We start from the raw sequence: 20886 nt of genomic DNA, 5'->3' as shown, positions 1-20886 counted from the left end.
CGCTCAGCTTAAACCCCACATCATCAAATCCTGACATTCAGCAGATTGTTGATAATCAGACACCATTTCATGACCTACGCGAACTTGCCAAAAGCTGATTACATTTTAATGAACATGTCGCTAAGTCGCAAAGATTCGAGTCTGTACATTTTAGTGAACATGTCGCTAAGTCGCAAAGATTCGAGTCTGTACATTTTAGTGAACATGTCGCTAAGTCGCAAAGATTCGAGCCTGTACATTTTAGTGAACATGTCGCTAAGTCGCAAAGATTCGAGTCTGTACATTTTAGTGAACATGTCGCTAAGTCGCAAAGATTCGAGTCTGTACATTTTAGTGAACATGTCGCTAAGTCGCAAAGATTCGAGTCTGTACATTTTAGTGAACATGTCGCTAAGTCGCAAAGATTCGAGTCTGTACATTTTAGTGAACATGTCGCTAAGTCGCAAAGATTCGAGTCTGTACATTTTAGTGAACATGTCGCTAAGTCGCAAAGATTCGAGTCTGTACATTTTAGTGAACATGTCGCTAAGTCGCAAAGATTCGAGTCTGTACATTTTAGTGAACATGTCGCTAAGTCGCAAAGATTCGAGTCTGTACATTTTAGTGAACATGTCGCTAAGTCGCAAAGATTCGAGTCTGTACATTTTAGTGAACATGTCGCTAAGTCGCAAAGATTCGAGTCTGTACAATTTAGTGCGTGAATCCGCAACATTTTGTTTTAATTGCTAGGTTTATTTTCGTAGCAATAAAAAAAAAAACCTTTACGTTTTCAGTCAAAAACAGGCGGTTAAATCAGCGGTGCCATGTAATTTGCAGTTCAATGTAAAACATCTTCAAAGAATGTTGCTGATTATACAAACATTTGAAAAACAAAATTCCGATTTTCTTTGAACAGCGCCAAACTTAATCACAGAATTGAAAAAACGCGAAATTTGTCCGTGGTTAAAGCTAATTAATTAGCAAACTGAATTATTACCCTCTATTGCGGGCTCGTGTTTTGAAGTGATGCTTGTTTTGATTACTATTCCCTATCAATATTTGTCGCCCCTTTATTCTTACTCGTTTATTCATTTCCTGATCATGAAGAATCTATCTGCTGTAACTGATTAACTACAACTACTCTAATTAGTTTAATGAAAATGCAGATACGCCTAATTGAAAAGAAACATGTTCTTTGATAACGGGTCATGCGCATTTTATTTAACATACGTATTTGACTCTTTTGATCAACTTATATTACATTTCTTTTCGGCGCCTTTTCAACGTCATACACGTTGCCTGTGAATCAGATCCTCTCCTCCCCCCCGTCCCCCTCCTCCCACACAAGGCTTATGGACCCAAGGGACAGGGCGTTACCTGTACAGCTTGGAATCAGTAGCAGGAGTTCCCAAATTGGTAATTATATCGCCTAAAGGGGCTCCACTCCTGTTTGATTTCGGAGTTATCTCTCCTAGACGGTATGCTATTCCCAACTAAAAAGCCTCACCCGCCCGTGGATTCGAACTCGAGACCACCATGCGCTACCCCTCTCAATTTCTTTAAGTGTATTTAACAAATATGTCTCTTGAGATTAGCGAAGCCACACTTAATGATGTATAGCATTATCTCTCTAGCCCTTCTCTTGTGAACAATTTAATACAGTGATAATTCCACAAGTGCTCTTAAGGCGGTTTGATAATGTCGTCATCTCTTCCAGACGGCTGCCAGATGACCGACAGATAACCTCTCGATGACCTTTGCGTGACCTACACGATGACCTATTTACCCTGCGAATTCCAGATTTTGGATAATCCCAGAATTTCTGAAATGAAAAGATTGTCTAGGATGAATTACGTAATCTTAAGCGATGAAATGTTTATCAAAATAAAAACTGAGGAATTTTCCAGGACATTTTGTTAATTCAGCTTGAGGTCTTGGAGGGCATTTATATCAAATATCTACAAGATATCAGCAACTACCAGATATTTGACTTCATATATATATATATATATATATATGTATATATATATATATATATATATATATATATATATATATATATATATATATATATATATATAGTTGTTCCACATGCAATTTACCCGCCTTTATGTATATAACACTGTCAAAAGCCCATTAGGCTAGCCACACATCCCCTATTATTGCGCTATTGTTGGTCACAGCTCCTAAAACTCCCATAAAACGGTCCTCAACACAGTCTGGGTCGTTTGATGGTTATCGTCTGCCGTGATCTCGCTGCCGAGAAAAACACTCTCCTAGGTGTAGTCGCTAATGTAGCGACCACGTGGTATATTGAGATGGGCTAAACGGAAGTGCTCTTTTTTAGGTGGGTTTATAGTTGTTTCGGTTTAATAGAAGACCAGTCTAGCCCTAACCTTAACACTATTTTTGTGAAGTAAAATTTAGAACAAAATAGCGGTTCTTGAAATTAAACATTTGATTAAAAAATATATTTGTGAACTTGATGATAGATAGGTAAAGATAACATATATAATTTGAGAACGCTAGAATGCTATCCCAAAAGTCTCGAGTTCGATTCCGGGTTGTACTTAATAGAGCGTCCTGAGTCCACCCAGCTCTGATAGGCACCTAACCACGCTATCTCTTCATATGCCGAAGTCGCAGAAACAGATGAACTCTACTTCTCTCCCCCCCCCCCCTGGACCATCAGGTTCGAAAATGGAACATTACTGTCATCACAGCAACGAAATTTATTGTACGAGCCGACCCGCGGCGTATCATACGCCGCTATTTAGTTGTTGCTGTTTTCTACTTTTCAGTAATTCATTATTTGTGAATTCGACAGTACCAATGCTGCCACTGAAAATATTTGCTTTAAAATACTAACCCCCCCCCCCTTTCCCCTAACCCCGACGCTACCCCCCCCCCCCTCCCACCGTGAAAGCAGCCTCCTCTTAGTTACCTCCTGTAAGTTTAAAATCGTTTTAAACTAAATTATCTGCCACTAATAGCCGTCACTAAACCCGGCTCTACGATTTGTAAACATTTAGTTTGACTACAGCTCACCAGATCATGTGGGGGTGGGGTGGGGGTGGTAGTGATAGTGATAGAGAGAAACAAAGGGGATTGCAAGGCGCGCTGCTTGCAGCTTCTTTTCTAACGTCTCCCAGAAGAGAATTATATACATAGATTGTTTAAATCTGTGTAGTAAATTATGATAAGAATAGTACTCCATAGTCTTGTAGATAATCGGATGATTGCGCATTGGAAATCTATGCACAAAGCCTCGACCTAAGATGAGAAGAGCCAGATGTTGCCCATGTTGCCCCCCTCCCCACACAGCTGATGGACCCAAGGGACAGGACGTTACCTTTACAACTTGGAATCAGCAGTGTCGCAGGAGCTGCCGAAAGGAAACCAGGGTTGGTAATTCAGTCGCCCTAGGGGACTTAATCCTGTTTGATTTCGTAGTTCTTTCCCCTGGATGAGTTGTTGTCCCCAGCTGACGAGCCTGTTCTGCCCAAGGGCTACAACTTATAATAACACTAGATATTTCTTCAGGCAGGCGTGTAGGTAAGATCTACACGGCAAGACATCGTTAGATTTTCACTTTTTGAAAATCTTCACTTTTTGAAAATCTTCACTTTTTTGAAAATCTTCACTTTTTGAAAAATCTTCACTTAAAAAAAGGAAATTCATAATTCAGAGCTAACACATTATACGACATTAAACTGCAACCCTGTACACATTTCGAAATATGACTTAAGTTTAAGGAGGGGATGAGGGTGTTCGGGGGTATTTGTGACGACGTGTGACGATAAGCTAATCAGCGAGTAAAGTCAGCAGGCGAAGCGTGACGTCACACGTAAATTACTCGTACTACTGTTTTGTTTATAACTCCGTAATCAAAAGACTAATTAAGGTAGTAACACATGTTTTTGTCATTTAACAACAAACATCAACAATGCGTCGATATAATTTTGGAACCGCTGTTATAAGCTTCACATACAAGCAGACGACCAGTTGGAAGTTATGACGTCACTCAGTGGCAGAAGATCGATGGTTGCAGCAGACGGCGGTCAAATGATTACCGCGCTGAAAAAAAAATGGCGTTGAAAAATGTTTATCTCTTCCTGCTAAGTTTTTTTTAATTTAATTGACATAATGGTCTTCCATATTTTTCCCTGAAAATTAAAGCCCTCAGATAATACATTTGAGGCTTTAATTAAAATAATTAGCCTTGTTAGATAATTCAGATTCTGATTTTTAAAGCTGAGAAGATTTGCATGCGTTGTAATCTGGCTATATTTAAAAACAGGGGACAGTGTGGTCGAATGCTAGAGTGTTTGACTGCTTGCACGAAGGTCTGGAGTTCGGATCTAGGTTCGGACTTGTGACTGAAGGACGCCCCTGAGTCCACTCAGCTCTGATGGGTACCTGACTCTTTACATCACTTCATCTGACTGTGAATGATTAGGTCTAATGTATTTATTGCATAAGCAGGCCTAGTGGTAGTGAGCTAGACTGCTAACCTGAGAGTCTCGAGTTCGAATCCAGGTTTAAGTCAGTTCTTGTGGGTACCTAACTCGCATTAGGGAGAGTAAATCCGGCTTGGGCATAGTGCTGACTACACTTTCCCTTTATAAGCCAATGTCACTGAAACTGCTGAACTCTACTTCACTTGCCCCATGGACCGTCAGGTTCGAAAAGGGAACTTTTTTGTAAGAAAAAATGTTTATAAATATCCGAATACAAACATTAAAAACTTGAAAGATTTTGCCATCAGCATGCATGACGAAACAAAACAAATCTAGAATCTTGTAACAATAAACCCCCTCGAGCACCCCCCCTCCCCCTACTCCAGAGCGAGCTCTCTAAACCTCATCAAAACTCTCCAAGACGGAAAAAACTATTTTCTAGGCTCTGTTAACTTTCTCTAGACAAACATCTTTGCAACTCTCGAAGGGCCCAAAAAATTTCTCCGTCTCCTAATGGGATTGGGTTAGCGGCCCTGCCGATCTCTGCGAGTCTGTTAGGCGTCTGGCAGCATTAGCTTCCTTGGTCGTCCGTCTGTCACTGCTCATTAATCCATCCGGGTTTAGTTTGATAATCAAACTCCTGGTGTCTGTATTAGGTTTTTCGATGATTTTTTTTCCGAGGAATACAGAAGTGCTATCGACTTTTTAAAAAAAAATGTTTAAAAATAGAAGTGGTTTTTAAAAAAAATGCTTAAAAAAGAAGAAAAAATGACAATTCAGAATAGAAGATTTTGACAAAATAACTTGATCAAAAACAATCTAGTTATCAAAAAAAAATAATTCTTTTAACGTAATTTTATACGTATGAAAATGAAATTTGGTAGCAGTGTCGTTTTAGATAAATGTATAAAAAATCTGGGAATGGTTCGTTAACCAGCTGAGCATTGTATTAAAACAACTCTAGTGGACAGTTAAACATTAACGTTGGAAAATATAAAGCGCAAAATAATCTGCAAAGCATTCTCTCTGTTCTAATTAAAGTTATCAGAGTTGTTGTGTGTAAAGTCAGTGGCATCGTCAGGTCGGGTGTCACACGGTGCGGCACTTCGTGGTGTCACCCCCCCCCCCCCCAAATAAAAAAGAAAAAAGTATGTGTGTATGTGTGTTTGTGTCTGTGTGTGTGTGTCTGTGTGTGTCGGCCTATAATTTAAATATATGCCACATATGGCTACATGTATGTGTGTAAGCTTTAATCACTGCAGACTTAATGTTAACGATCTTTATCTATAGTCTGTACATTCTGCAATTTTCTTACCTTGGTGTCACCCCCCCCCCAAAAAAAAGAAAAAAGTATGTGTGTATGTGTGTTTGTGTCTGTGTGTTTGTGTCTGTGTGTGTTGGCCTATAATTTAAATATATGCCACATATGGCTACATGTATGTGTGTAAGCTTTAATCACTGCAGACTTAATGTTAACGATCTTTATCTATAGTCTGTACATTCTGCAATTTTCTTACCTTGGTGTCACCCCCCCCCCCAAAAAAAAGAAAAAAGTATGTGTGTATGTGTGTTTGTGTCTGTGTGTTTGTGTCTGTGTGTGTTGGCCTATAATTTAAATATATGCCACATATGGCTACATGTATGTGTGTAAGCTTTAATCACTGCAGACTTAATGTTAACGATCTTTATCTATAGTCTGTACATTCTGCAATAAATGATGTCACCCGGTGCGATACGCACCCCCGCCCAGCCCTCGCTACGCCTCTGAGTGTAAAGTGTCCAATATTGATAATATATTACATTTATCATAATTGGTAGTTGTTATTGAAGAATGTGGCTTTCTTGACAAAATGTGTATGCCATTAAAAGCACACAAACGTGCTAATTTAATTTTTAAAAAAGCACATTAACTAGTTGCTTTGTATTGATATTTCTAGGTTTCTTACTTTACGACTATAACATTTGCAATTCATATAAATATAATTTTTAAAAAGTGTTTTTGTGTTGTATTGGTATTCCTGAAAGAAGTGGAGTAAGCAAGTAAAGTGGTTGGATTGAAGTGTTGTTACTGAAGCAGCTGTGTTGAAAACGAGAGTTGTATGGGTTCGGATCCCGTCTAGTTAAATCATTTTCTGTCTTATTTGAGACTATTCTGTGCCCTTTTCTACCTTAGGCGTTGAATGTTAATATTGCTATCTACGTGCAGTGCGTGACATAATGGTGTGTATATGGTATTCCTCTGGCGACATAATCCAATTACATGACGTCACAACAAATATACGCTGCGCATTTGATTTTGATAGTTATATTTGACCTTGGACATAAACGTTTACGAGAAATTAAGTTAATCACCTTAAAAAGCGTGGCATTTGGTTATGGAAACAATAATTTAATTCTGGTTTTTAACTTTAAACCGTTAAGCTAATTAGGTTTAACGGAAAAGTATTGATTATAAAAACAGAACCGTTCTATTTTTAACACTTGGGTTTTGAACCTTTAAGCTAATTAGTTTAAAAGGCTAACTATTGTTTGTTCTAGCCTTGCTGATCTATTTTTAGCCAACTGATTTGACCAACCGGAGATTATCTCAGTATGACTGATCTAATCCCCTGGTCAATATCCCGACCTGTCAATCACTCCCGACTTACCGTATCACGTGGGTATTGACCTAACAGCTCAACACGCCCCTAAATTCCGACTCTGGGAGGGGATGATCGTCTTATTGCACGTCCGCACAAATTGGTTTAAAACCACAAACTTCGTTAGCTGGTTTCTATCAAGCTTTCAGTAGTTGCGTCGGGAATTGTTTTTTCATCTTCCATCAGAAATAGTTAAACCATTTTACTGGAGTTATACTGAAGGTCCATTGACTCAACACTTCGGTTATACTCGTATCGATTTTCTTTGTTATTTTATGTTAGGTAACGGTCTAAAAACACTGCTAATTTAATAGCATACAGTTTCAACTCGTACACGAAGGAACAAATTCTCTCGCTCTATGGTAAAGCAAGAATAATAGGTACAGAAAAAAATGGCGTATTTATTTAAAAGGGTTTTTTTTTTTTTTGCTTAAAAACTTAGAATGTGTTTCCATTAAAAGGTGCAATTTACATCAGGCTCTCCTTCAAAGCTTTGCCTGATTCCATAATTACTGTGTGTAATATAAAATAGGAAAAATTGTAAGCTGTTTCTCCTATCGCCACTTTTAATCCAACCAAAATAAATATACACATATGCAGATGGGATAGACATAAACAGAAACACGGGTGGTATCTTGGAGTTAACTGTAATAAAAATAATTCGAACTTCATATATTCATATAATGTGTTAACTGCCGTTTTCAAATTGAATATTATGTTTTATTTATCAATGGGTATGGTGTGGTCGGACAGAAGAGCGTATGGCTGCTGATCCAAATATACCGAGTTCAAACCCCGGGCAGATCAGGCTCGTTAGCTGGGGACAGCAACCCTCTAGGAGAGACAACTCCAAAATCAAACAACTGCTGCCCTGTAAATTGTTCTTGGTTGGACAAAGGGTACGGAAGCAAATCCAAAAAGAAAAGCAGGCTGAAATCGGAGTCAGTGGCGGACAGCAAGTAGACATGTAATACTTAATTGTGTTGGAGGACATTCCTTCTACATTACAATTAAGATTACATTACAATTTAAAAGCAAATAATAGAAAGCGTAAACAGGCATGTTTGGTTCTTATCCTTTGATCTTTAATAAGACGCATATGTATAAAGTATATAATTGACGTTTATCTGAGACGTAAATCTATGACGTATATCTGAGCTGTATGATGTTCAGCTAAAATAAAACCACGACGACTGAGGCACTAGAGCCCCAATGACTAAAGTTTACCATTTTAAGTAACATCAGAAAATCTATTCAATAATTACATCAAATCTTTAGTTTGATCATATAAAAATATCTGCACTTTCCAAAAGGCACTATTTATGTACAGCTCCGCGAAAAAACACATTCTTTTTTAGAAGGGATTAGGAAGTTCCTAACTTAGTGCAAGCAATTTAGAACGGCCAGGATTTTTCTTGCAAATTTCCGGTGGAGAAGAATAAATTGCAATATTTTCTCATCGAACTTCTACATGCGTCAGAATGTAATTATTATTGTTTTATTCCTGACGTGCTAGAGGACGGATTGTACCCGTGATTTGATCTAGAATAATGGAATATATTTACGTGGATATAATAATCATGGCGTCGTACATCCGGAGTCCGTGGGTTTTGATGCCACGACTACAGCGTGTACAGATTTATACATTAACAATTTGTTACCTACATCTACTGAACTGAGGTGTGGCGTGGCCTAGCGGTAGAGCGCTAAGCTGCTAACCCGAAAGTCTCAAGCTCGAATCTGTAGAAAGTCCCTGAGTCCGCCCATTTCTGTTGAGTACGTAACTCATGTGAGGGAAAGTAAAGACGGCTGGGCAATTGCTAACCACACCTTCCCTTCATAGACCGAGGTCAAGAAACATATGCACTCTAGTTTATCTGCCCAATGGATCGCTAGGTCTAAAGATGATTCTTTACTTTTACATCGACTAAACATAAGCCTCTATCAAAAATTTCTACCCACTGATATTATGTAACACTTAGCATCGCCTTCTCTTCCAAACTATGCTGGGTACTGTTAAAAGCTGAGTTATTGAACCGACGAAGTAAATCACTCATACATTGTGTTTTGACTTTTGATGAACTTAGTCACCCTACCCTACTTGTTCTAATCCCAGCCATTGTTTACGTTTGAGAGAAAAATTATCTTAGGCTAATTGAGTCCGTGTATGACGTTAATCTGGATTAAGCTTACGTCTTTAGCTTGTTATGTGGTGAAGTGAAACTGTTGGATTATCCTAAGATTAATAGGATTTGTCGAAAGGTTATAATCCTGACCGACGTCTTCAGTTATGATGACGTAAGGCAAGGGTCATAAGGGAATTTCGTGAGTGCGTTGTGGCTGGGGGGGGGGGAAGGGGAGGGTCAAATTGCGTGTTTATCGAGGTGTAAAATGCAATCACAAACCCTTCCCTCCCTAACTGTTTAGTGATAGCTTTTTGTTGGCTAAGTGGAGAGCTAGTGTCCCACGATTTGAAAAAAGTTCTCATGTCCAAACGGTATAACTTTGTATAAACCATGTCTACAATTATCGCAGTTTATCATAAATACAGCAACGTATAAAACGAATAGTTAGCCGATGGTCCCAATAATTTACAAGGGCCATTTATCCTTTTCGACTTAGTTACTGCAACTTTCCCCCAGTTTATCCAACTATCCCCAGTGGCAACCCAACTTTATATATATATATATATATATATATATATATATATATATATATATATATATATATATATATATATATATATAAATGTCTATATATATATATACATACAGAGAAACCATATATCCAATTTCGACGACCTTCACCTTAAAATGGGTCAAGGGGAAGTCACAACTTATTTTCCCATAAAGCACGTTAAATAGCCAATGAAACGCTTCAGAAAGTTTAATAAAGGTGTCTGACTTCCGGGGAGTCACCCGAACGTGCCTAACTTCCGGTTGGCCAGAGAGGCTGGAGGCCTCTGGAAACAAATTTAGTGGCTACATTTGAAGGAGGGGGGAACAACATGGCAGTTTAATGGACATGCTCCCCCCTGTTTCATCCTTGAAAGTAGCCCTCTCTCTAAGACTAAATCCCAACCAATTTTCAGCTATTTACGAGGTATTGAGGGCAGATAAGTCAAGCTTTTTTTTTCTACCCGGAAGTAACTTCCAATTTTATTTCGATGGCTGATAAATGTAGGTTAGAATGGTGTAAACAAAAATAACACGTCAACATGGAAATGGTTAACATTGTTCTAAGTGATTTATATGGTTGTAAGTGGTTTATATTATTCTAAGTGGTTTATATATTTCTTAGTGGTTTATATAATTTTAAGTGGTTTATAAAACTGTACATGTTTATTTATGTGGTTCTAGATGCTAATATGATTCTAGAAGTGTATCTAAATCTATAATAGGCCACGTTCGCACTTCTCTCTCTCTCTCTCTGTCTGTCCGCAAAATATTTTCGCCGGACATCACATCAGAATCTACAGCGATATATCGAGAACTTTTTACGGACTTTTGTTGAAAATAATATGCTAGATGTTTTAAATGTATAACCACAATTTTATTTAAAGACGAAAAATATAAAATAAAGGCGTATTCGAATATAAAGAAACAGTATTATTTATGCAACCGGAAAAGTATATAAACTTGGGACAAGAACTCATTTAACAATGACGTCGCTTATTGTTTACACTAAAACACTAAAACAAGATCACGTAAAAAAAAAAAATATTATTAGAAATGAAGAGATAAACAATTTTACTGTAGCGTAATGGATGGTCAATGTTAAGTTACATAATGAAATTATATTATCCACAGAAGTAATAGAACTAGAATGACCCACTAAGCTATGAACAAAATGAATCAGGTCCTACAGCTGCAACTACTAGGACCAAAAGGTGTTGTCAGTAACATTTATAGGCTCTCATCTACTGCATCCAAATCAGCCTTTCACTACTACGACATTCTTGGCCTCAAACCATCTGCCACACAAAATCAGATAAAGTCAGCGTATTATGAGAAGTCTAAAAAGTACCATCCTGACACTGCACAGTGTGTTCTGGACCACTCTCACTTCACTGAAATAAATGAGGCATATGAGGTCCTTGGAAACATAAGAAAGAGACGCATGTATGATAGAGGGGTCTATAATCATGGTCACATGAGCAGTGAGAGAAGCTCCCCTGAAGCAGAGGAAGATTACACACAAGCTTTTCGTAATGCGTCTCAGCAGCAAAAACGTAGGCCCAAAGCCCCTAGAGGACACACCAAAATCTACAACTTTGATGATTTTTATCGGCAACATTACAACGTAAACCGTGAAAGAAAAGCTGCAGAGTTTAAAGCATACCAGAATTACATGGAGATGAAGTTAAAAGCTGAGCAGGAACAAAATGAATTTCCTGTATCATCACTGATTATTCTGTGCGCATTGTCACTTTGTTCTTTTGTAATCTGGTATAAGTATAAGGATGCTAAAGACATTGTTCATGTGAGTAGTAAAAAAAATGACCGCTCTGATCTTTAATATTATAAAATCTATATTTAATCCCCTCTTATGTACACCAGATAGTAATAGACACTAAAGTAGATCTTTATGACAAGCTGATATCAGGACTAAACTTGAACTGATTTTAGTTAGCTATCAAAACCTCATTAATTAAGAGTCGATTGCCTGAAAGGACTTGTAACATATTCAACAAATGGCTTTATAGGCCATCTGCTATCCATAAGACAGTAAGACTGTTAACCAACTGTCCACATTGGACTAATGAATCCAGACACAAGTCTGACAACAGTGAACCACTGCCTGTTGCTGAACTACTCCAACTGATCTTGTGGGCAATCCTGCTTGTTTTCTCTTGGACTTAGATCTATTTAAATGCAGATAATTATGTCCTAAAATATGCAACAAAGATGTGTCATTTGATAAGCTTTTTTTTTAGATTTGATATAGATGAAAAAAGTATAAGAATGTATACTTGTATGTATAGAAATTTTATTAAAAGAATGTGTGAATAGGAAAAAAAAAAAAAAAAAAAAAAAAAAAATATATAAACAAGATCACGAAACTGATGACGTCATCTTCCGAGTTTAGAATTTTTAAAAATGAACTATTCAATCAAAAATGATTTAGAGCTATGTACGCTATGAAATGTAGACTACACAATACGATATTCTCGGCCTAAACTTAAAAAAATATTTTATCTATTTGGATTCTAGATCTAGAGATTCTAGATCTAGACTAGATCTAAATCTACGAAAAAACTACACTTAGACGCTACGTCGCTAAGATCTATTCTAGATCTAGATTTAGACTCTATCTACTGTAGAATCTATTCCGAAAATAAATTTCTATAATAAACTTTTTCAGGACTTAAATATTTTATAGAAATTTTTGTTTGCTTTGCAATGAAACTGGCTAATTATGGGTAAAAAATTAAATTGAAAAAAATAGGCATAATAGCGTAAGTTATTTTTTTAAAACACTTCTTTTATTCTCCATATTTTAAATGGTACCTAATTAGCTGAGATAATAGTATGCTTGATATACAGGTGGTGCTGTATCGGGACACACCAAGTCAAACCTAATTTTTTTTTATATGGGAATCTTCCTATTTTAAACTATAAAGAAAGGAACTACTTTGGAAATCTTTGTTTATCTATGAAATTTGCTAATCTCTATAATATATGAAGCAAAGTTGTCGGGTGCCCGACATTGGGCACTTCCCGGCGCCGCAGGCGCTTCAAATTTGGCAGGATCTTGCCTTGGGGCGAAAGAACACGGGGGCCGGTGCCGGTTGGCCTAAAGGTCTACGATGAGGGGGTCAAAACAGACCTCGACTGACCGGCGCCTTATATGAGCTATAAATCGAAAAAAATTTGTCCACGTAGGAACCTCTTCATAACTCCTGAGGTCGTAGACCGACCCTAGGGCGAATTAATTAAGCATTCAAATTCTCAAATTCTCAAATGTTTTTGAAAGCCTACGCGAAGCTGGGCAGCATGCCTAGTGTGGTTCTAGATGCCAATGTGGTTTTAAATAGAGTATAATATCTTCTTCTTCGTCGTTCTTAATTTTGATGTTGGAAGGGATCCACTCCAACACCATTAAGTATTTGTGTCAACTAGTTATGCGCCAGAGAGGCCATTTATCAGATTTCAGCTTGCTTTGCTTTTTGGATTTGCTTCCATAGCTTTTGTCCAACCAAGAACAAACTAAAAGGCAGCAGTTTTTTAAATTTATTTTGGGTGTCCACAGCTTACGAGACTCATCTGCCGGATGGTTCGAACGCGAGACTTCTCGGTTTAGCAACTCGACCACGCCGACACCTGAATATAATATGATCCTAAGTTTTGTATATGGTTATATATGACGTATGTGGTATATTGTGGTGAGCTCATTTAAACCTTGAATTTGGCGATTGATTAATGCCTTCGCTGGGAAAAAAATGTAAAAGATGAAGAATTATTTTGTTGTCTCAGCTATATTCGTTTTTAATTTGAATTTTGGGAAAGGAAAGCAAATATCTATTAAAGATGAATGAGATTTAAAAAAAAAAAGAATAACCCCCCCCCCCTCCTTTGTAAAGAAATCATGTCTTAGGACATTCGCTTTTAAAGAATAACATATTTTGTCTAGACTTTCAGATTATCCTGGAATTACAAGTCTAAATGTCGACATAGGAACGGAAATTACTTAGATATATAAACACACAATCTTATTTGTTTAATGATAGGAAAAAAAGTTTTTAAAAAAGTGAAATTTTTACATCGAATAGCCTTAAAATTTGCTTTGCTTAAAATCAAATTTAAAAGTAGATAGATATTACGCATCCAAATGCAGCCCAAAGATTGGTCAAAATCTAGGTCATGTCTAAAAATAACACATTGCTTCTGATCAAGACAGAGCAAGGATGTTCACATACACGCTTCAAAGACAACAACATCTTGAAAAGTTATAGAATTGAAAATCTTGAGACTCAAAATAAACAGGAAAGTCCGAACGGTTTATAACTTAGTAAAAGCAATTTATTTCTAGATCTATTTATTTTTTGCTTCAAATATTTTTCTAAATTAAAAATACCTTCATAAAGTGTTTCGATAACGTAATTAGTTCGTGATGTTCAGTATTACCAACAACAATGCTGACATATGGACTACTGACATATGGACAACTGACATATGGACTACTGACATATGGACTACTGACATATGGATAACTGACATATGGACTACTGACATATGGACTACTGACATATGAATAACTGACATATGGACAACCGACATATGGACTACTGACATATGGACTACTGACATATAGACTACTGACATATGGACTACTGACATATGGATTGCTGACATATGGACTACTGACATATGGATAACTGACATCTGGACTACTGACATATGGATAACTGACATATGGACTGCTGACATATAGACTACTGACAACGAGGCTGACATGTGAAATGCTGGTAATAAAACTGACATCTAGACTACTGACATCTGGACTACTGACAGTTAGGATGACATCTGGACTACTGACATCTGGACAACTGACATCTGGACTACTGACATCTGGACAACCGACATCTGGACTACTGACAGATAGGATGACATCTGGACAACTGACATCTGGACTACTGACATCTGGACTACTGACATCTGGACTACTGACATCTGGACAACTGACATCTGGACTACTGACAGTTAGGATGACATCTGGACTACTGACATCTGGACAACTGACATCTGGACTACTGACAGTTAGGATGACATCTGGACTACTGACATCTGGACAACTGACATCTGGACTAGTGACATCTGGACTACTGACAGTTAGGATGACATCTGGACTACTGACAGTTAGGATGACATCTGGACTACTGACAGTTAGGCTGACAGCCACAGCTGTTGGGGCAGACGCCGCTGGCACACTTCATCCACATGTGGCACTCGAGGGGGTCGGGCTTACACGCACACAGCTCGCATCCACTGGCGTCCTGTTCAAACCTGCGGGGAAGAAAAGTCAACGAAAACAAGTCAAAGCACTAGACGGGCACGTGACACTGTTGTCTACAGAGAAGAATAAAGAAAGTGATTTTTTTTATATTTAAAGTAACCGCAGATTTTGTATATTTTTAAAAATTATTTTATATTCAATAAAAATTGTATTTTTTTCTTCTTTTTAGTGCATTTATAAAAGCTTGTAATTATAAACGTTTTTGTGTATTTATTATTTTTATACTTTTTAGTATTAAGGGGTCATCCATAAATGACGTCACGCTTTTTTGGACGATTTTTACCTCTCCCCCCCCCCTCCCCTACGTCACATGTCGTCACAAAAACCCCTAAAATGACGTCACACTTCAGCCTACAATCCCCATTAAAATTGAAGTTGAATTTTTTTTTAAACGTCGATATTTTTCTAAAATCTTGTCTGAACTCTGTCAAAATAGAGTATCTTAGTCAATTCCTATTACAATTTATTAAAACAGTTTTCTTAAACGCGAAATAACGTCTAAAATTTGTTTTCTAGCATTGCTTTAATAAAATGCAAAAGTGTGACGTCGCACAATCTGACCCCCCCTCCCCGTCATCACAAACCGTCACAAAATTACGGACCCCCCCCCCCCTCCCACCTACTAGTGTGACGTCATGTATGGACGACCCCTAACGAGTTATAAGCATGTTAAGACAATATTGTGTAGCAACAAATATATGATACACAATTTGAAAAACAGTTTTGCTTTAATATTATGATTAGATATACTATACGTGTCACAGTTACTGATGTTTTATTTACAATCCAAAAATTGCCACAATTAGCTGAACACATATCATAGAACACAAATCTTTAACACCTCTTTAACCAAAGACATTAATACTGTTCAGTCTGTGGCCAAATTTATAGCTAAAGTTTCAGTAAAGTATTATGGGATGGCGTAGTCTTGTGGTAAAGAACCAGACTGCTGACCCGACGCGATGACGCGTGTAGATAGAACTACCTACTAATTCGGTCCAAATTTGAATTCATTCATACAAAATTAATTAGGCGACCAATAAAGTCAAATTGAATGTCACGATGCATCGTCTTCAAGTCTTGACCCACGTACCAATTACGAACCGTATCTGTCAGTTAGAACTGCCTGCAATTTCGCACGGGCGTTTCGATCTAGACAGACAGACTGACGACAGACAGAGGAAGCGAGTTAAATAAAAGCTTGTAAAAATCAACAAAAACAAGTCAAAGTACTAGACGCGCAAGTGACTTTGTTATCTATTGCAGGCTAGTGTTACGGATCAGAGTTCAATGAAATTAAAACGTAACAACAGTGTTTCTTCCAGACTTCTTTCTCTGGGAGGGGAAGGGGGCATTTGAAATTTTCAAATGGACTAAAATTTCAAGGGGTGGTGGACAGTGGTAAATGTATATATTTTCTATATAAATTCTATTTCCTTCGCGGGATGGTAGACATTTTTTTTGGGGGGGGGGGGGGAGTATTCAGAGTTTAATCAGCCATTCATAGACATTAACACGACTGAAATAATGTTTTCGTGTACCGATTAGTCTTTGACGTCATTTTATTTTGTATGTATGTATGGGGATATTTTAGACAGCAGTGTGGTACATCCGGAAGACTCTGATTTAAAGCTACTCTTTACCTCCCTAGTTTTAGAATCTAATTGTCTAATTTTAGACCTTCCTACCTCTCTATTTTTATAATCAGATGTCGTTTCAGTTTAAAACCCACTATCTCTCTAGTTTTAGACCCCTTACCTCTCTAGTCTTAGACCCCCTATCACTAGTTTTAGATCCCATATCTCTCAAGTTTTAGACCCCCTTACCTCTCTATTTTAGACCCCTACCTCTCTAGCTTTAGATCCCCCCCCCTACCTCCTACCTTTCTCTCGTCTTGCTTTCACACGTAAAAAACGCTCTTCTCTAAAATGACAATTACAGCCACTAAACGAAAAATTAATCCAATTCCTACCTCACAAACATTTTTTTGTGTCAATTCATTCTTTAAACAAATATTGTATGCATTTTGCTTCACATTTTGTAAATATCCACCCTCATACCACAAACATCACAACCCCCCAACCCGCCCCTACATTCACACCCCCACGCTTTCGCACCCACACCCCCTATCACAACCAGGTATGCTATTCTCATCAACCACACATATATTCAATGGAAATTAAAAATCTGATGTTTTTTTCTTAAACATTTCAAAAGAAGATTATTTCCAGGTCACGTAACCCCGTCAGGACAATTTCAAAATTATTTCCGAATACCTCCGATATTTCTTTTCCCCAACACACACGCCTTTTGATCAGAAAAAATAATTCCTTCCCCTGATGAATTTTCGCTTATATAATCTGGTTTTTAAGGGAGATAAACTGACGAATTTTTCTTTTAAAACTTCTCAGCTGTTTATCTGTCAATTTTCCCACCAATGTCAAACAAAATGTATGGCTGATTCTAGTGCATTTTAATTGTCAATTAATTCATTAAGATTAGTAAAGGAATAACAACACACATTTTTTAATTAGAACGGATTTTAAAAACCTGTTTTTTTATAATGAAATTAATTTAACCTGATAAATGATTAAATAATAATACAAATAAAGCAATAATTAATGCGGACGTAAATTAGATATTAAAATTTGTATCACCCCATCCCCCCCCCCACCTGACCCTACCTACCCACTACTAGCGTCGAATACCATTTTGCAGAAAATTTCAGAGATAACAAAAATGCGCTTGTGTTTGTATTAAGTGCATTTAATGAAAAAAAAATGATTTGGGGTAGTGTGTTAATCATGCGATATATACTTTTAAAAAAAATTACAGGTCTTGATCCACACATTAATATAGTGGTGCGAGTATTAAAATAGAATAAACCGGGAGTGATCTCCCCTAAACTTTCTCGAATATTCTTATTGGAAACAACAGGGGATGGGAACTCGGGATATAGTTATGATTTTTAATCCATTTTAAATACTTAAACTTTTTAAAATAGAATAGAATCTCATAGCAAAAAGAATTGCTCACAAGCGAACGCCGAATAAAGATGTGTATAATAGTGCGGAATATTATTAGTACTTTAGAAATTCACATGCGTTTTTTTAGAAATCGGAAATAGTGACAATTACTACTTCCGGCCAACGAAAATTACTCAAAATTTGATAGAAGGTAGATAATTATATCTTTTACTTACATATCTATCTAAAATAGTACTGAAGTTACAGGCTTTTGAAAAATGCAAAGTAAAAAAAAAAGTTTTACTTCCGGTTATCGGAATAAGCTCAAAAGTTGAGACGGATCTACGATTTTGATATAATACTTCTATATGAAATTTCATCAACATAGCTGTAACGGTACTCAAGTTATCGTGTTTACTAACACACACACACACACAAATACACACACACACACAGACATACGGACAAGATTGCAAAACTATGTTTCTCCAACTCATGAAGGTGTAAAACGTCGAGATTTGCAAAAATCTCGATTTTTTTTTTTGCACGATTACAATACTTTCTCTATACTTCGTATATACGAGAAAGTAAAAAACTAAGTACGTTTGTGAATGTATTGTGAAGGGTTTATGAAATGACCTAATGTATTGTGAGTCAATGGACCAAACGTAATAATAGTGAAGCGATACATGAAAAGTTAGTCAAGTGACTAATGTAGTGATGGTGTGGTGGCCAAATGTAATGATATAGTCAAGGGGCCACATTAAATGATATAGGCAAGTGACTGATGTAATTATAGTCAAGTAACTAATGTAATGATAGTCAAGTGAACAAATGTAATGACGGACAAGTGACCACATGTTATGATGGTCAAGGGACTAATCTAATAGTCAAATGACCACATGTTATGATGGTCAAGGGACTAATCTAATAGTCAAATGACCACATGTTATGATGGTCAAGGGACTAATCTAATAGTCAAGTGACCGCATAGTATGATTGTGACTCACCCATACTGACAGAACATGTCGCATGCAACTGGTGCACATCTGGTGCACACCATTGCGCACTGGGTCTGGCAGTTATTCTCGTCCGTCACGTAGTTGCAGCCCGGGAGGGGGGGAGGGCATGGTATGGGTGGGGGGCAGACGACCGCTGAGCTAGCTGAAAGAATCGTTCAGGTGAAAAAATTATTTAGCTAAGAAAGGAAAAAATTATTTTTAAAAATTAGTACGAAAGTAAATATGTTCTTACCTCGAATCTGAACTGGTTATACAAAAAATATAGACCCATGATAGCTAAACTTTTGAGTAAATCTTAATGTTAATGTAATCAATGATTTTTTTCTGTATCTGCTGTATGTCTAGAAATTATGATACTTTAACCTTTGCCCATATATCTGTAATACGTATAGCTATAATAAAATTATTTACTCCAACATTACTCAATATCTAAAACTACACACATTAACCTCTACATCTGTTATAAGTCTCACTAAACCTACACACATTAACAACTACATCTGTTATAAGTTTCACTAAAACTACACACATTCCCCCAACATCTGTTATAAGTCTCACTAAAGCTACACTCATTAACCATTTCATCTGTTATAAGTCTCACTAAAATCTACTCACCAATGTTAGCCCAGCAAGAGAGGCAAGTAAACAAAACACCAACAGTAAAAGCTTTCATTTTCACTTTGTCAGTAGCTTAATATGCTAAACCTAGAGTTGAAGAACAAATTCCAGAATGATTAGGGAAAACCAGTTGCCTTCAGATAAACAAGAAATGGATTTAAAAAATAATAATCAGATAAACAAATGGATCAGTTTTAATTCAGGGGAAGTAACATATTATTGAGTCGTGTTTGGTAGTGAAACTTAACAGACGGAATCATGAAGGGGAATTTTATCAGTCACATGAAATAGTTGTCGATGGGATGGGTATTATTGGCTTAGACATACCATGCAGTGGCGTAGCGAGGTCGGGTGTCACCCGGTGCGGCACTTAATGGTGTCACCCCCCCAGAGGCATAGAGACCCTTCCCAGGGACAAACTTTCAAATTTTCGATTTGCACCCCCCCCTCAAACTTTCGATTTGCACCCCCCCCTCAAACTTTCGATTTGCACCCCCCCTCAAACTTTCGATTTGCACCCCCCCTCAAACTTTCGATTTGCACCCCCCCCCCTCAAGTTTTCGATTTGCACCCCCCCCCCTCAAACTTTCGATTTGCACCCCCCCCTCGAGTTTTTCTCTATATATTTTGCTATTTTTTGCCTTGGTGTCACCCCCCTAAATGGTGTCACCCGGTGCGGTCCGCACCCCCCGCCCCCCCCACGCTACGCCCCTGATACCATGACATGGTGGTATAGGTTTGTTTATGGTACCATAAAGCATAAAGCCTGGGCCCTAAGTTGAGAAGAGTTGCCCATGTATCAGACCCCACCCCTGACGCCAAACAACTGATGTACCCAAGGGACAGGGCATTACCTGTACAACTTGTTATCAGCTGTGTCGTAGGAGCTGCTAAAAGGAAACCAGTGTTGGTAATCCTATCTCCTAAGGGGCCCCACTCCTGTTTGATTTCGGAGTTATCTCTCCTAGATGGGTTGCTGTCCTCGAATGAATGTAAAAGGATTATAAGGGAACGAGCCGACCCGCTGCGTATCATACGCCGCTATTTAGTTGTTTTTTTTTTCTACTTTTCAGTAATTTATAATTTGTGAATTCGACAGTACCAATGCTGCCACTGAAAATATTTGCTTAAAAACACTACCCCCCCCCCCACGTGAAAGCAGCCTCCTCTTAGTTACCTCCTCTAA

At 37.6% G+C, this 20886-nt stretch overlaps 2 protein-coding genes across 2 annotated transcripts; one reads left to right on the top strand and one right to left on the bottom strand.

Moving 5' to 3' along the window:
• The first annotated feature begins 10896 nt into the window (after nt 1-10896).
• LOC131956246 (dnaJ homolog subfamily C member 30, mitochondrial-like) lies at nt 10897-12079 on the top strand. The gene has a single exon (XM_059320671.1). It carries the CDS (start codon nt 10919-10921, stop codon nt 11594-11596), a length of 678 nt encoding a protein of 225 aa, XP_059176654.1. The 5' UTR covers nt 10897-10918; the 3' UTR covers nt 11597-12079.
• A 1998-nt stretch (nt 12080-14077) lies between these two features.
• LOC131956244 (antistasin-like) lies at nt 14078-19830 on the bottom strand. The gene is made up of 3 exons (XM_059320665.1): nt 19698-19830; nt 19071-19224; nt 14078-15084 (listed from the first exon to the last, which is right to left on the bottom strand). The coding sequence occupies exons 1-3, from the start codon at nt 19753-19755 to the stop codon at nt 14955-14957; spliced, it is 342 nt and encodes a 113-aa protein (XP_059176648.1). The 5' UTR covers nt 19756-19830; the 3' UTR covers nt 14078-14954.
• Nucleotides 19831-20886: the final 1056 nt, after the last annotated feature.

The sequence above is a fragment of the Physella acuta genome, unplaced genomic scaffold, assembly GCF_028476545.2.
Source record: "Physella acuta isolate Inbredline_101_S28 unplaced genomic scaffold, ASM2847654v3 ptg001138l, whole genome shotgun sequence".
NCBI classification, from domain to species: domain Eukaryota; kingdom Metazoa; phylum Mollusca; class Gastropoda; family Physidae; genus Physella; species Physella acuta.
The sequence above is the reverse complement of the archived record's forward strand: the minus strand, read 5'-3'. Positions and strand labels throughout refer to the sequence as shown.

Bases quoted from the DNA above. Each gene is read 5' to 3' on its own strand.
- LOC131956246 (XM_059320671.1), top strand. From the start codon at position 10,919: ATGAACAAAATGAATCAGGTCCTACAGCTGCAACTACTAGGACCAAAA.
- LOC131956244 (XM_059320665.1), bottom strand. From the start codon at position 19,755: ATGAAAGCTTTTACTGTTGGTGTTTTGTTTACTTGCCTCTCTTGCTGG. The intron at 19,225-19,697 runs GTGAGTAGATTT...CGATTCTTTCAG, and splicing joins CTCTTGCTGGGCTAACATTG to CTAGCTCAGCGGTCGTCTGC. The intron at 15,085-19,070 runs GTGAGTCACAAT...TCTTCCCCGCAG, and splicing joins GACATGTTCTGTCAGTATGG to GTTTGAACAGGACGCCAGTG.